Source organism: Linepithema humile, chromosome 1, assembly GCF_040581485.1.
Source record: "Linepithema humile isolate Giens D197 chromosome 1, Lhum_UNIL_v1.0, whole genome shotgun sequence".
Lineage (NCBI taxonomy): Eukaryota > Metazoa > Arthropoda > Insecta > Hymenoptera > Formicidae > Linepithema > Linepithema humile.
Window position 1 is genome coordinate 21,534,648 of NC_090128.1, and position 13,693 is coordinate 21,548,340.

The 13,693-nt window shown below is 24.3% G+C and overlaps 1 protein-coding gene across 6 annotated transcripts; it reads right to left on the minus strand.

Annotated features, from left to right (window-relative positions):
- Window positions 1–952: 952 nt before the first annotated feature.
- LOC105670204 (uncharacterized) lies at window positions 953–11,906 on the minus strand. Of its 6 annotated transcripts, none has more exons than XM_012363598.2 (10): window positions 11,746–11,863; window positions 11,327–11,410; window positions 10,769–10,843; window positions 10,174–10,341; window positions 9,232–9,309; window positions 5,448–5,830; window positions 4,583–4,664; window positions 3,967–4,159; window positions 3,224–3,443; window positions 953–2,400 (listed from the first exon to the last, which is right to left on the minus strand). In XM_012363598.2, exons 6-10 carry the CDS (start codon window positions 5,523–5,525, stop codon window positions 2,353–2,355), a joined length of 621 nt encoding a protein of 206 aa, XP_012219021.1. In that variant the 5' UTR covers window positions 5,526–5,830; window positions 9,232–9,309; window positions 10,174–10,341; window positions 10,769–10,843; window positions 11,327–11,410; window positions 11,746–11,863; the 3' UTR covers window positions 953–2,352. The 6 variants fall into 6 exon arrangements, with proteins under 6 accessions (XP_012219021.1, XP_012219019.1, XP_012219020.1 ...); XM_012363596.2 differs by having other exon boundaries at window positions 10,166–10,341; XM_012363597.2 differs by having other exon boundaries at window positions 10,158–10,341.
- Between the last annotated feature and the right edge of the window lie 1,787 nt (window positions 11,907–13,693).

The window sequence follows — 13,693 nt, forward strand, 5'->3', positions numbered from 1 at the left end:
TATTGGGTTTGGTCACAAATATTTATACTTAAACGTTCCTGATTCTCATCGTATCATATGCTTAACTCGCATATGTTTTTCTTGAGAAAAATTTCGAAATAAGTTTTTACAAATCAGTTTCTTTCAGCTATCAGATTCAGTTTGCAAATTTTTTTTAATAAAGGTTATAAAATGTAATATGTAAAACGTTTTTGTTTATCTGTAATTAGATTTAGGATATAACTGTGTTTGTTATCGATGTCTTTATACTGAGTTGAACTGATCTACGCAAAAAAAGACTATTAAAACAAATTTAAAATTTTACATAGTAAAAATTTTTTATTTAATAATAATAATAATTGGTGGATTATTTTAAAAAATTTAGTTTTTTGTTATCATTGGATTAGTAAAAAATTTTTGAGATTTATATTACTTTATTAATTTATTTGTGCTTTGACTATTTTATAGAATTTTATAAAAGTTTAATTAATAATGTTAGAAGTTTTATATGATTTTTGTTTAGGAAAGTATTATATTGTGTGAACAATGCGATAAAATCAATAAGAGAATATAAAACAGATATATGAAATTGTATAAGAAAAAACGAATTAGTCTTAAAAGAGATTAAAATCCTAATTGAACTATAAAATAATATCACGGCAGATTGTGAATTCTTCCCTTTTTTATTATGAACTTAAAATTATTGACAACTAAAATTGTCCAAGTCATTTGTACTTTTACTAATGCTAATACATAGAATAAAACTTTTTTGTACAATGTTTTTTTATTGAATGTATCAAATACTATAGTTTTAGCTTTTATTTTATATTTATGAATTTAATTGTGAAAAGAGATTGAAATAAAGTGCATCGATGTGTTCACGAGGTTTTTAAACAAAAAAGTCAATGCATTTAAATTTTAATAGAAAGTTTTATTATACAGTAAGCGTCACACTCATATAAAAGTTACTGAAATAAGCGACAATACAAATATAAGCACTAAAAAATACAAATACATGAGTAGCTGCTGACATTAAAATTTAAATATCTTAATATATACTTATATTAATACATACATGTATGTATAATAATAAATACATGTATGTATTATTATATGTCATACATAGTTCTATTTCTTTATGTATTACACTTTTTTATATATTTATAAATTTTTATTTTTTCAAAGTCTTATTTGAAATTTTTTGCACAATAATTACTCCAATTTTTTAATTGCATTATTTTTTATAATAGCTGCACTAAATTTTTATAAAAATTAGGTTTTAATAATAAATAATTTTTATTGAAGCAAATTCTAAATTCTAATTAAATAAATCTGTTTAGTACAAGATAAAATTATAGATTTATTTGTATCAGAAGTATTTGAGTTTATTTACTTAATAAAAATATTTATTATTAGTTGCTTTTTTTTATTTACTTAGATGTCATTTACAATTTTAATAGTTATATGTATGCGTTAATCTCGTTTTAATTTAATTATAAGATTTTTCAAATTGTTTCAAATTTTTGCGTAGTAATTGTGCATATATTCACATTTTTATAAAATATAGTTATAAAAATTAAAATACTATATATTGTCAAATAAAAATGTGGTAACATTTATGTTTTTATTTTGTATATTGGAATGAACGTTGTTTTTAATGAGAATAAATTTTGAAATTAGTTACAAATTATTTAAAAATTAGATTATTAGGAAGTTACTCGACATTTTCTATTCAATACTAAAGAAATTTTTTTTTACATTTAGAGTATTATTAATTACTAGGTACAATATTTGGCAAACTTTAGCAATGAGAAAATAATGTTAAAATTAACATTTTGCCCTCTTAAAACTGTTTCAAATTAAAAAAAGTTTTATAAGTTAGTCATTCTGCAATATGTATGATAATAATCGGAATTTTAATAAATAAAATAAGTTAATAAATTTTAATTATTAAAATTTCAATATATTAATAAAAAATGTAAATTTTAACTTTACATTTCTCCGAATCTACGAAAGCTGTAGCCATATTAGCAACTAAAGTTGTCACACAGAACAAGTTATCTAATATTTAATAATAATAATAATAGAGAGAGGTATAAAAACTTTTATCCTGATGTCATACTGACGACATTCAGTAATCATTGTTAGATTCGTGCTGTTTTTCATGTGCATCACGATGCAAATTTGTCAAAATATATTGTTTTACACATAATTCGGGATAAAATATATTACAACAAATGCACTGTCGATGTAAGTTTCCAGTCAAATTGAATATAACTTTCCATTCATTTTAGGAGTGTCACATATAAATAAAATTATTTTATTCTAAAGTAGCAATAATAGAAAGTCACAGAATTATCCATGATGACATATTTACCCATCTATGGCTGCGTTGTTAAAGATGTCATCATAATTTTCAATCTGTAAGAGTAAATAAATCATAATTTTTGAAAACAATATATTATTGTTTACAAATTTAGATGATGTCTTGATGATATAATAAATTCTTTATGCGCACATGTATGTACTAAAATAGTGTGCTTATTTATTTTATGATTAACTTGTTCTGTAAAATATACGATAAGTCAATAATTATTAACATCTTCAATAAGGGCACTATCTAGGACACTATAAAAGTTAGAAAATAATTTTTTTAAGAAATGTAATGTGGACGACAAAAACTTATCACTTAACGTTTAACGTAATCGATTTTTAAGTCCGTGTAATTATTTCGGAGAGAACATTGTTGGCGTTTAAAATAGAAAAGTACCGTATCAAGTTGTTTTGTTTTTCAAACATTGCAAACAATTGACTTATTTATTAATATTAATTTTAGTTGTTTTTCTTTCATAAACTAATTCAATTTTTTTATGTATAACTGCATGCAAACTTTTTATATGTAAGAGATGTATTTTTATAGATTATTTCTAATAGACAACATAAGTGCCTTTTGAAATAAATCTGGATTTTACAAAAATTGCCACTACTTTATGTTGATTTTTAATATAAAATATATTTGTTTCAATTATTTTTGAGTAACTTTAAATGATTTTGTATGAAATTTTTATATTTGGTCTTATCGCTGCTAGAAAGCACATACAGATTATTGAACAATGAAATTAATTGTATTATATAATAGTTTATTTTTTATAATACAATAGATTGAAAAATATCAAGAATGTTAATAGTTATTGGATTACTCTATGTATTCCATTACGTATATTTGACTCCATATTTTACTTACATTGCCTGGTGGTAACATTGCAAAGTGGTCAGGCAGGAATTCGTGCTGCTGGTTTTCGTTCTGCTGGTTTTCGTCCTGCTGATTTTCGTCCTGCTGGTTTTCGTCCTGCTGGTTTTCGTCCTGCTGATTTTCTTGCTGCTGGTATTCGTTTGCTTGCTGCCTGTTTTTAGTTATCAGATGAAGCATGGCTGCCTCTCGAAATCTCATACCACGACAATATCTACATTTATAATTATTACAAATTATTATCATTCTAATGAAGCTTAATAAATTATTTATATGCATTTACATATGTGTATAATCTGTTAAATCGAAGATGTGATGTGGTAATGGTTTAAAAAATTAGCACAAGAAAGGACTATCTGTTAACTTTGCTATCTAGAGAAAATGTCAATAGACATTTGCAATTTAATATTAATTCGTGCATTTTAAACAAGTTAATATAAGTTTGTGAATATAATGAGATAATTTCTACAAATTTTACTAATTGTAAGATTATCATGTTGTATTTTTATTTATAAAATTATTTGTTTTTATAACAATGACAAGTATTATTTAATTTTTTAATGTAATAAAATTAATTACCATCAACATTACACAATAAGATGTTAATATTATTTTGCCAAAATTTAATTTTTTTTCTTTTTTTGATGAAATTTCAAATTTTTTGTGACTTGTTTATATAACTGTTATGGAAGTAAATGATACTTCTAAAATTATATATATAGAAAAAGCGAACTTACCTATAACAAGTATGAATAGCATATAAAAGTATTAAAAAGAGTGGAACACTAAGTATTTGAAGGGAGATTCCTCTTTCTGATAATTTTTTTGAGGTTTTGGTGCTTGTAGTAGTTCGAATAATAGATGTATTTTGAACTTTTTTTTTGTATGTTTTATTTTTTTTCTTGTTTGACATTTTATGCATTACAGTACCTGAAAAATTAAATTGAATTAAGTAATCAATTATATTTATAACTATCAGAGGAAGTTTGTTAATAACACAAATTTATTCTGAATTAATATTGGAAGTGGTACAATTTGATTGTTAGAGAGAATTTTTTATGCTTGATAGAAAAAATCACATTATTGTTTTAACAAAATAAGCTGCTAAATTATTAAAATGTATTTTTATTAAGTTTTTTTTAACTATGTCTATTATTGTTTAAAGTTATTAGTGAATTATTCAAAAAGAGATATAAGTAATTAACAACGTTTTTAATTGAAACACAGAAAATAATTGAACAAAGATGTTATTTTTCACATTCATAATATGTGACATGAAACAAATAGTCAACGGATGATTTGCTTATATATATAATGTAAACACACATACAACACACACAATCATCTCATTACCAGAAATTAAAAGCATACAGATGATGGTTCGTAATATTTGCCTTATAACATTCATTGTGAGATTTTCTATGGTTTTTTCCTTCTAAAAAATAAAAATTTAGGTTACAATTTTCTTTATTTTTTAAATTTATATTTAAGGTTATCATTATTGCAATGTTTTCTTGGTTGTTTGAAATCAATGATGTAGGTATGTTAAATTTATGCAAAATAATGGAAGAGATTAATTTTTGTTGCATCGCAAGAAAGAAATCAATATAGCGTCGAATTGCATGCAAAAGGAAAAATATAGCATTATATATATATTTCTTGAAAAAATTATGTGGACACTAACAGATGTTGAATATTTCAATTAGTAATCTGTATTAGTAATATTTTTCACGTTAAGTTTTACACGCTAAATTTAATTATTTAATAATAGGATAACTGTGAAATAGTTTCATATTCGTTACATATGTATATGATCCATGATTAATATCGTGCACAAAATAAAAGTACATTTACCTAGCAAAGGATAACTGGCTCCAGTACTAATCTTAATAATATACGTTTGTCAAATTTTATTCTTATACACAAAGTGACATGATATTTTTTAACATTACTTCATTTGAAATGATATGTGATGGTTGTCGTAAAAATGTGTTGAGGTTGACAGGAGAGGACCGAAAGAAAAGAATCAGATTCTAAAGTGATTCGATAGTATATATTGTCATGTATATGTTGGTAATGATTGTAATATAAATTTATCAATTAACATTAAAATATTGAAATATTAAAAACTTTTCACATAAATTAATAGCAAAACCTTACTTTATCAATTTAATATAATAGGTATTAGCATTTTGATATTACTTTTTATTCATCTTACCAATTCCAAACTTTCGAACGTCTGTACTTTCTGAATGACACCGTGACAATGAGAAGCAATCGACTTACGTACATACATTTAACTTTTGACTTTGATTTGTCTATTCACGTCAATTTTATTGGCTTTGGTTACAAATATGTTTATACTTAAACGTTCTTGATTGTCATCGTGTCATATGCTTAATTCGCATATGTCTTTCTTGAGAAAATTTTTGACATAAGTTTTTACGAATCAGTTTCTTTCAGTTATGAGGTTCAATTTGCAAATTTTTTAAATAAAGGGTATAAAATATAATATGTAAAAATGTTTTTGTTTATCCGTAATTAGATTTAGGATATAACTGTGTTTGCTATCGATGTCTTCATACTGATAGTTGAATTGATCTACGCAAAAAAAAGATTATTAAAACAAATTTAAAATGTTACATAGTAAAAATTTTTTTATCCAATAATAATAATTAGTGGATTATTTTAAAAATTTTAGTTTTTGGTTATCATTGGATTAGTAAAAAATTTTTGAAACTTATATTACTTTATTAATTTATTTGTGCTTTGACTATTTTATAAAATTTTATAAAAGTTTAATTTGTAATGATGGAAGTTTTATATGATTTTTGTTTAGGAAAGTATTATATTGTATGAACAATGTGATATAACCAATAAGAGAATTAAAACAGATTTATGAAATTGTGTAAGAAAAAACGAATTAGTCTTAAAAGAGATTAATATTCTAATTGAACTACAAAATAATATCACGGGATATTGTGAATTTTTCCTTTTTTTATTATGAACTTAAAATTATTGGCAACTAAAATTGTCAGAGTCATTTGTACGTTTACTAATGCTAATACATACAATAAAACTTTTCTGTAGACTGTTCTTTTATTGAATGTATCAAATACCATAGTTATAGTTTTTACTTCATATTTATGAATTTAATTGTGAAAAGAGATCGAAATAAATTGCATCGATGTGTTCATGAGGTTTTTAACCAAAAATGTCAATGTATATAACTTTAATAGAAACTTTTATTATACAGTAAGCCTCACACTCATATAAAAGTTACTAAAATAACAAGCGACAATACAAATATAAGCAATAAAAAATACGTAATACATGAATGGCTGCTGACATTAAAATCTAAATGGTTAAATATATACTTATAATAATACATATATGTATGTATTATTATATGTCATACATAGTTCTATTTTTTTATGCATTACACTTTTTTATATATTTATAAATTTTTATTTTTTTAAAGTCTTATTTGAAATTTTTTGCACAATAATTACTCCAATTTTTTAATCTCACTATTTTTTATAATAGCTGCAAATTTTTATAAAAAATAGGTTTTAATAATAAATATTTTTTATTGAAGCAAATTTCAAATTCTAATTTAATGAATCTATTTAATACAAAATAAAATTATAGATTTATTTGTATCAGAATATTTGAGTTTATTTACTTAATAAAAATATTTATTACTAATTGCTTTTTATTATTTACATAGATGTTACTTACAATTTTAATAGTTATATATATGCATTAATTTTGTTTTAATCTAATTATAAGACTTTTTGAATTGTTTCAAATTTTTGTGTAGAAATTATGAATATATTCACATTTTTATAAAATATAGTTATAAAAATTAAAATACCATATATTGTCAAATAAAAATGTAGTAACATTTATGTATTTATTTTGTAAATTAGAGTTATCATTGTTTTTAATGAGAATAAGTTTTGAAATTAGTTACAAATTATTTAAAATTTAGATTATCAGGAAGTTACTCGACATTTTCTATTCATTACTAAAGGAATTTTTTCTACAATTAGAGTATTATTAATTACTAGGTACAATATTTCGCAAATTTTAGCAATGAGAAAATAATGATAAAATTAACATTTTGTCATGTTAAAACTGTTTCAATTTAAAAAATGTTTAATATGTTAGTTATTCTGCAATACGTGTGATAATAATCAGAATTTAAATAAATAAAGTAAATTAATAAATTTTGATCATTAAAATTACAATTAAAATAAAATTAAAATATAAATTAAAATTTCGATATATTAAAAAATGTAAATTTTAACTTTATATTTCTCCGAATTTACGAAAGTTGTAGGCATATTAGCAGCTAAAATTATTACACAGAACAAATAATCTAATATTTAATAATAATAATAATAGAAAGAGATATAAAAATTTTTATCCTGATGTCATACTGACGACATTCAGTAATCAATGTTAGATTCATGCTGTTTCTCATGTGCATCATGATGGAAACTTGTCAAAATATATTGTTTTACACATAATTTGGTGCAAATTATATTACAACAAATGCACTGTCTAGATTGATATAAATTCTCAGTCAAATTGAATATAGCTTTCCATGTATTTTAAGAATGTCACAAATAAATAAAATTATTATGCACTTTAAAATGACAGTAATAAAAAGTTATCATATTATTTATCATCTTCTTCGATTACCTCATTCTTAACCTGTGAAAAGTAAATCAATCGTAATTTTTGAAATATCTTTTTACAATATTTTTTTGTTTAGAAATTTAGATGACGCTTTGATGTTATAATCAAGTTTTTATGTGCATATGTATGTATTATAATAATGTGCTTATTTTCTTTTTGATCAACTTGTTCTACAAAATAGACGATAAGTCAATAATTATTAGCATTTTCATTATTTTGGACACTATGAAAGTTCGAAAATAATTTCTTTAAAAATGTAGTAATTTTATGCAAACTTTTTATATGTATAATAGACGTATTTTTACAGATTGGTTTTAATAGACAACATAAGTGTCTTTACAAATAAGTCTGGATTTTATGAGAATTGTCATTGTTTCATGTTGGTTTTCATTATAAGATATGTATGTTTTAATTATTTTTGATAATCTTAAACGATTTTGTATTATAAATTTTTAAATTTGGTTTTTACGCCGTTAGAAAATACATATTAACAATAGCACTTTATTAAAAAAAAAAAGAGGAGTAAAACTGACAGTTTTTGCTCAAATCTGCTACAATTAATCGTACTTTGTCGTTTATTGCTCTACGCTCTACGCGAAATACCATGTTGGTGCTTACTCGCCGCGTGCTACGCATTAAAATACATCGAGGTCTGAAGAAAGGCTTTGAATTAGCTCTTCATTTAAGTCATAAATAATTTTAGTGGTCTTTTTAACATGGGAGTATATTCCAGAAACAGATAATCATAAATTTCGTACACGTCGTTACCGCGCCGCGATCAAGATTATTTTGTACGGGAGCAGTTGGTTTTTTATTATATTTCGCCGTTTTGATAAACAGCTGATATTTTTATGTTTGCGACAATTGTAAGCCGTTTTCTAGATACTGTTGTTAGATACTGACTATTGTTTTTATAATATTCTCTTATGTTATAAAGATCATGAAAATTGCTTATAATAACGATTTGCATGAAATAGCTTGAATGAAAGACTAATTCGATACTCTTTTTTTAGACACCGATGCGTTTTATGCATAGCACACAGTTAACAGCATATGAGCGGCAACGGGGTATTTCACGTGGAGCTATAAACGATAAAATGCAATTAAGTGTCCCAGATTTTAGCGCCATCCCGAATATGATTTCTAAATCTTGAAAATGACTCAATTGAACAATGAAATGGATTGTATTATATAATAGTTTTTTTTTATTATACAATAGATTGAAAAATATCGAAATTGTTATTGGATTACTCTACGTATTCCATTATGTATGTTTTATCACATATTTTACTTACATTGCGCGTTTCACATACGATGTCGGGAAGCTGCCTGTTTTCGTGCCTGATTGGAAGAAGCAGGGCTGCATCTTCATTCTGAAGCAATAAATTCTATGTTTATAATTATTGCAAGTTATTCTCATTTCAATAAAACGTAATAAATCACTTACATACATTTACATATGTGCATAGTCTGTTAATTCGAAAATATTGTGGTATGACAAGGGTTTAAATAATTAGTAGAAAGCAGAAAGGAACTGTTAGCTTTGCTATCAAGGGAGAAAGCCAACAGGCATTCGCGGTTTAATACTAATTCGTGCACTTTTAAAAGGTAATATAGGTTTGTGAATATAATGAGATAATTTCTACAATTTGTTTTTATAACAATAATAAGCATTATTTAGTTTTATAGTATAATAAAATTAATTAGCAGTAGAATTATACAATAAGTTAATATTATTTCAAAATTCAAATTTTTGTTAAAAAAGATTTTAAAGTTTCAATTTTTTAATTTATATAATTGCTATGAAAATAAATAATACTTGTAAAATTGGTTGTGTGTGTGTGTGTGTGTGTGTGTGTGTGTATACACTACTGAAACTGAAATCTTTTTTAACAAAAATTTGAATTTTGAAATATATATATATACACACAACCAATTTTACAAGTATTATTTATTTTCACAGTAATTATATAAATTAAAAAATTAAAACTTTGAAATTTTTTTTAACAAAAATTTGAATTTTGAAATAATATTAACTTCTTATTGTATAATTCTGCTGCTAATTAATTTTATTATACTATAAAACTAAATAATGCTTATTATTGTTATAAAAACAAATTGTAGAAATTATCTCATTATGTATCTTACAAACCTATATTACCTTTATATTTATATATATATATATATATATATATATATAAAGAAAAACTTATTTACTTACATACTTACTGACTTACGCAAAGATATAATTATATATAAAATTATGATGGAAGTAAATATAAGGAATGGTATTATACTGATTATTGGTGATGTTTTCCTGGTGTTAATTCTCTTTATATCATTCTGAATATTTTCATAGTATGTTTTGTTTTCTGTACCATTTAACGTATGTTGCATTATAATACCTGAAAAAATAAGTTTAGTTAATAATCAATTAAATTTACAACTAATAGGTTAAGTTTGTTAATAATGCAAATTTTTTCTGATTGTAAGTTAACGTTGAAAGTGATAAAATTTTACTATTAGGGAGAACTTTTTTTGCTAGATATAAAAAGTCACATTATTATTTTAACAAATTAAGCTGCTAAATTGTTAAAATGCATTTTTAATGAGTTTTTTTTTTATTAAGTCTATTAATGTTTAAAGTCAGTATTAGTGATTCATTTAGAAAGAAATAAAAGTAAATAACTGATTGATTAGATTGATGTTTTGAATGATGAATGTATTCTATTGATTATACTGATTAAGTTGATGTTTTATAATGCAGAAAATAGTTCAACGGAAATCTAGGTATTATGTTTCAGATTCAAAATATGACATAAAGAAAATTACTTGATGTAATATTCTGAGTTCTTCCATCGTATGTTGCATTTTTTGTACTATTTGATGTATGTTGCATTATAATACCTGAAAAAATAAATTGAATTAATAATCATTTCTATTTATAACTAATAGATGAAGTTTGTTAATAATACAAATTTTTTCTGAATTAATATTGGAAGTGATAAAATTTTACTATTAGGAAGAATTTTTTTGGCTTGATAGAAAAAATCACATTATTGTTTTAACAAAATAAGCTACTAAATTATTAAAATGTATTTTTATTAGATTTTTTCCCAATTGAGTCTATTAATATATAAAGTCAGTATTCTATTCTATTAATGTTTCTATTAATGTTTAAAGTTAGTATTAGTGAATCATTTAGAGATACAGGTAAAAAGAAATATAAATAATTAATGTATGTTTTGAATGAAAACACAGAAAATAATTCAACAAAGATGCAGATATTATGTTTTGCATTAAAAATATGTGACAAAAAGAAAATAATGAATGGATAACTGTTTATGTATGATGTAAATACACATATAACACACACAATCATGTCATTACCAGAAATTAAAAGCATAAAAATGATAGTCCATAATATTTGCTTTATATCACGCATTGTGAGATCCTATATATCGTCTTTTTCTACTAAAAATAAAGAAAATCATAGTTACAATTTTTTTATGTATTCGAATGTTATGACTTTTACAATGTTTTCTTGATTATTTAAAATCAATAATGAAAATATTACAAATTAATTACAACATAATTGTTGATGTCGACAAGAACTGAAAGAAGAGTAAGATTCTAAAGAATTTCGATAGAATATTTTGCTCCGTTGGTAATAATTTGCAATATAAATTTTTCAAATAACATTAAAATATACACAGATGTGATAAATTCTGAACGTTAATACCAAAACTTTATTTAACCGATTGAATATAAAAATAATTAACATTACAATATCAGTTTGTTCATCTTACCAGTACAAAACTTCTTAACGTCTATGTTTTCTGAACGACACCGTGACAATGAGAAGCAATTGGTTTACTAGATACACAAACAGTTCTCGACTTTGATATTGATGTATAAGTATCCATTTACATGAATCTTATTGGTTTTGTCCACGAATATGCTTATTGTTAGACATCTGTAATTTTTATTCTATCTTATTAATTCGCACACGCTGTCTTTCTTGATAAGAATCTCGAAGTAAATTTTTATAATTTGATTTGTTTTTGATATGTTCTTTTTATAAAGTCATAAAGTAATGAATAAAAATCGTAGGAGAAACACATGGTTAACTTTTATTCTTTTTTTGTTCTTTAATTGTGTAATTGGCTAATTTAATTATGTATAACTATTGACGTATCTATTAAACTGTTACCTTTTTGAAAAGAATTGCACGCGTTTATTGGAACACATACAAAATAGTGTTATATTTTGATGAATTTTTTATTACTTCAAGATATTTGATACAAATCAATACATATAACAATGGGCGCATTCAGCCGACACGACAGTTAAGCAATCAGTAATTATTATCTATGATTGGAGTATACCATTAGATATATGAAAGATCTCGTAGAATACTCGAGTGGTAATGAGCGTTTAGTGAGCGCCACACAATTGTTGTGTTGGCTGAATGCGCCCAATAATGTGAAAGCAAGTAGTATCGCATTTTTCTTTTCTCCGTTTTATCGTACTATAATTTTTTAATTGTTGAGTATAATCGCACATGATTTAATTGTTCAATTTCACTCACTTGCGCTACATTTTTATGATTCGAGTCATTTATCACAGATATAATTAACATATGTATTAACACCGATACTTTTACCTCTGCGTTGATATGAAATTATTTGGTTTTATTGCAGCCAAGAACAGAGAGTTCTTTGCGCTTCAAATTTTCGATAGTGTCAGCTTATACTAACCATAAAATTCATGATTAAATAATAAATGAGGTATACTTTGTAAATATGACGTAGTTGAGAGAATTATAATGTGTCAGTTATATGTAATGGATAATTTCTATTTTTGCATAATTTATAATTATATATTTTTGCACAGTTTGCATTTTGCTGATTATATGTTTGAATTTCTTACGGTTTGTATTTATGCAGTTCACATGAAGCATTTTTTTTCCAATTAGCATCTTCAAATATTTTATATTCTTTGAAAAGTTGCCGTCACTTACATGTAATAATTACTGGTGAATAGACTTTTACTGTTACAACGCCGTATTTCTTCAGCGTTGTCAGTCGTTAGCAGTTAATTTTTCGACATATATTCTTTCTCCTCTTCGTGAATACATCAAACATCTGTATAACGCTTTGTACCCACGCGCGGTGTTATGTAGGTTGGAATGTGAGTGTTTATTAGTATGTCTGTTGCCATCTTAGCACCGCAAAAGATAAAACGAAGTAGAAACACGGAAACAAAGAAGTAGAATACTTGCGTCCGCTACATGTCACGGAGCAAGAATTAAAATACTTCTTTATGGGAAAGAATTAAATGACGTAAGTGTCGCGAAAAAGGCAGAATTTCCTTGGAATTTGGGAGACACAAAACGTTGATGTACAACAAATTTTGTATTTTAATTACATTTAAATCTCAAATAAAAAGTTTGTAAAAATATTCAATATATAATCACGTTACAAAATTGAGTATAAATTACTATTCTTATTGTTACGGTCAGCGACTCACGAGCCGTATTATAATTTTTCATTATTATGAGCAAATAAATTTCTATTATATTGCAAACCAGCATGATTTTTGTCTTCGGGCAATTTAACGCTTATCTAATTACCGGGCTTAAAGATGTTTTCTCGCGCCATTAAGATAATGACAGTGAATTTCAACCTTTGCTCTAGACGAAATTGTAAAGCGCCGGTGTTCTTTGAAACTTGAAACACACTCTGAACTCAAGCT

Excerpts from the sequence above, each read along its gene's own strand:
- LOC105670204 (XM_012363598.2), bottom strand. The coding sequence starts at position 5,525 with ATGTATGTACGTAAGTCGATTGCTTCTCATTGTCACGGTGTCATTCAG. Across the intron at positions 4,665-5,447 it reads CGTTCGAAAGTTTGGAATTG|AAGGAAAAAACCATAGAAAA; the intron begins GTAAGATGAATA and ends TTTATTTTTTAG. Across the intron at positions 4,160-4,582 it reads CTGTATGCTTTTAATTTCTG|GTACTGTAATGCATAAAATG; the intron begins GTAATGAGATGA and ends TTAATTTTTCAG.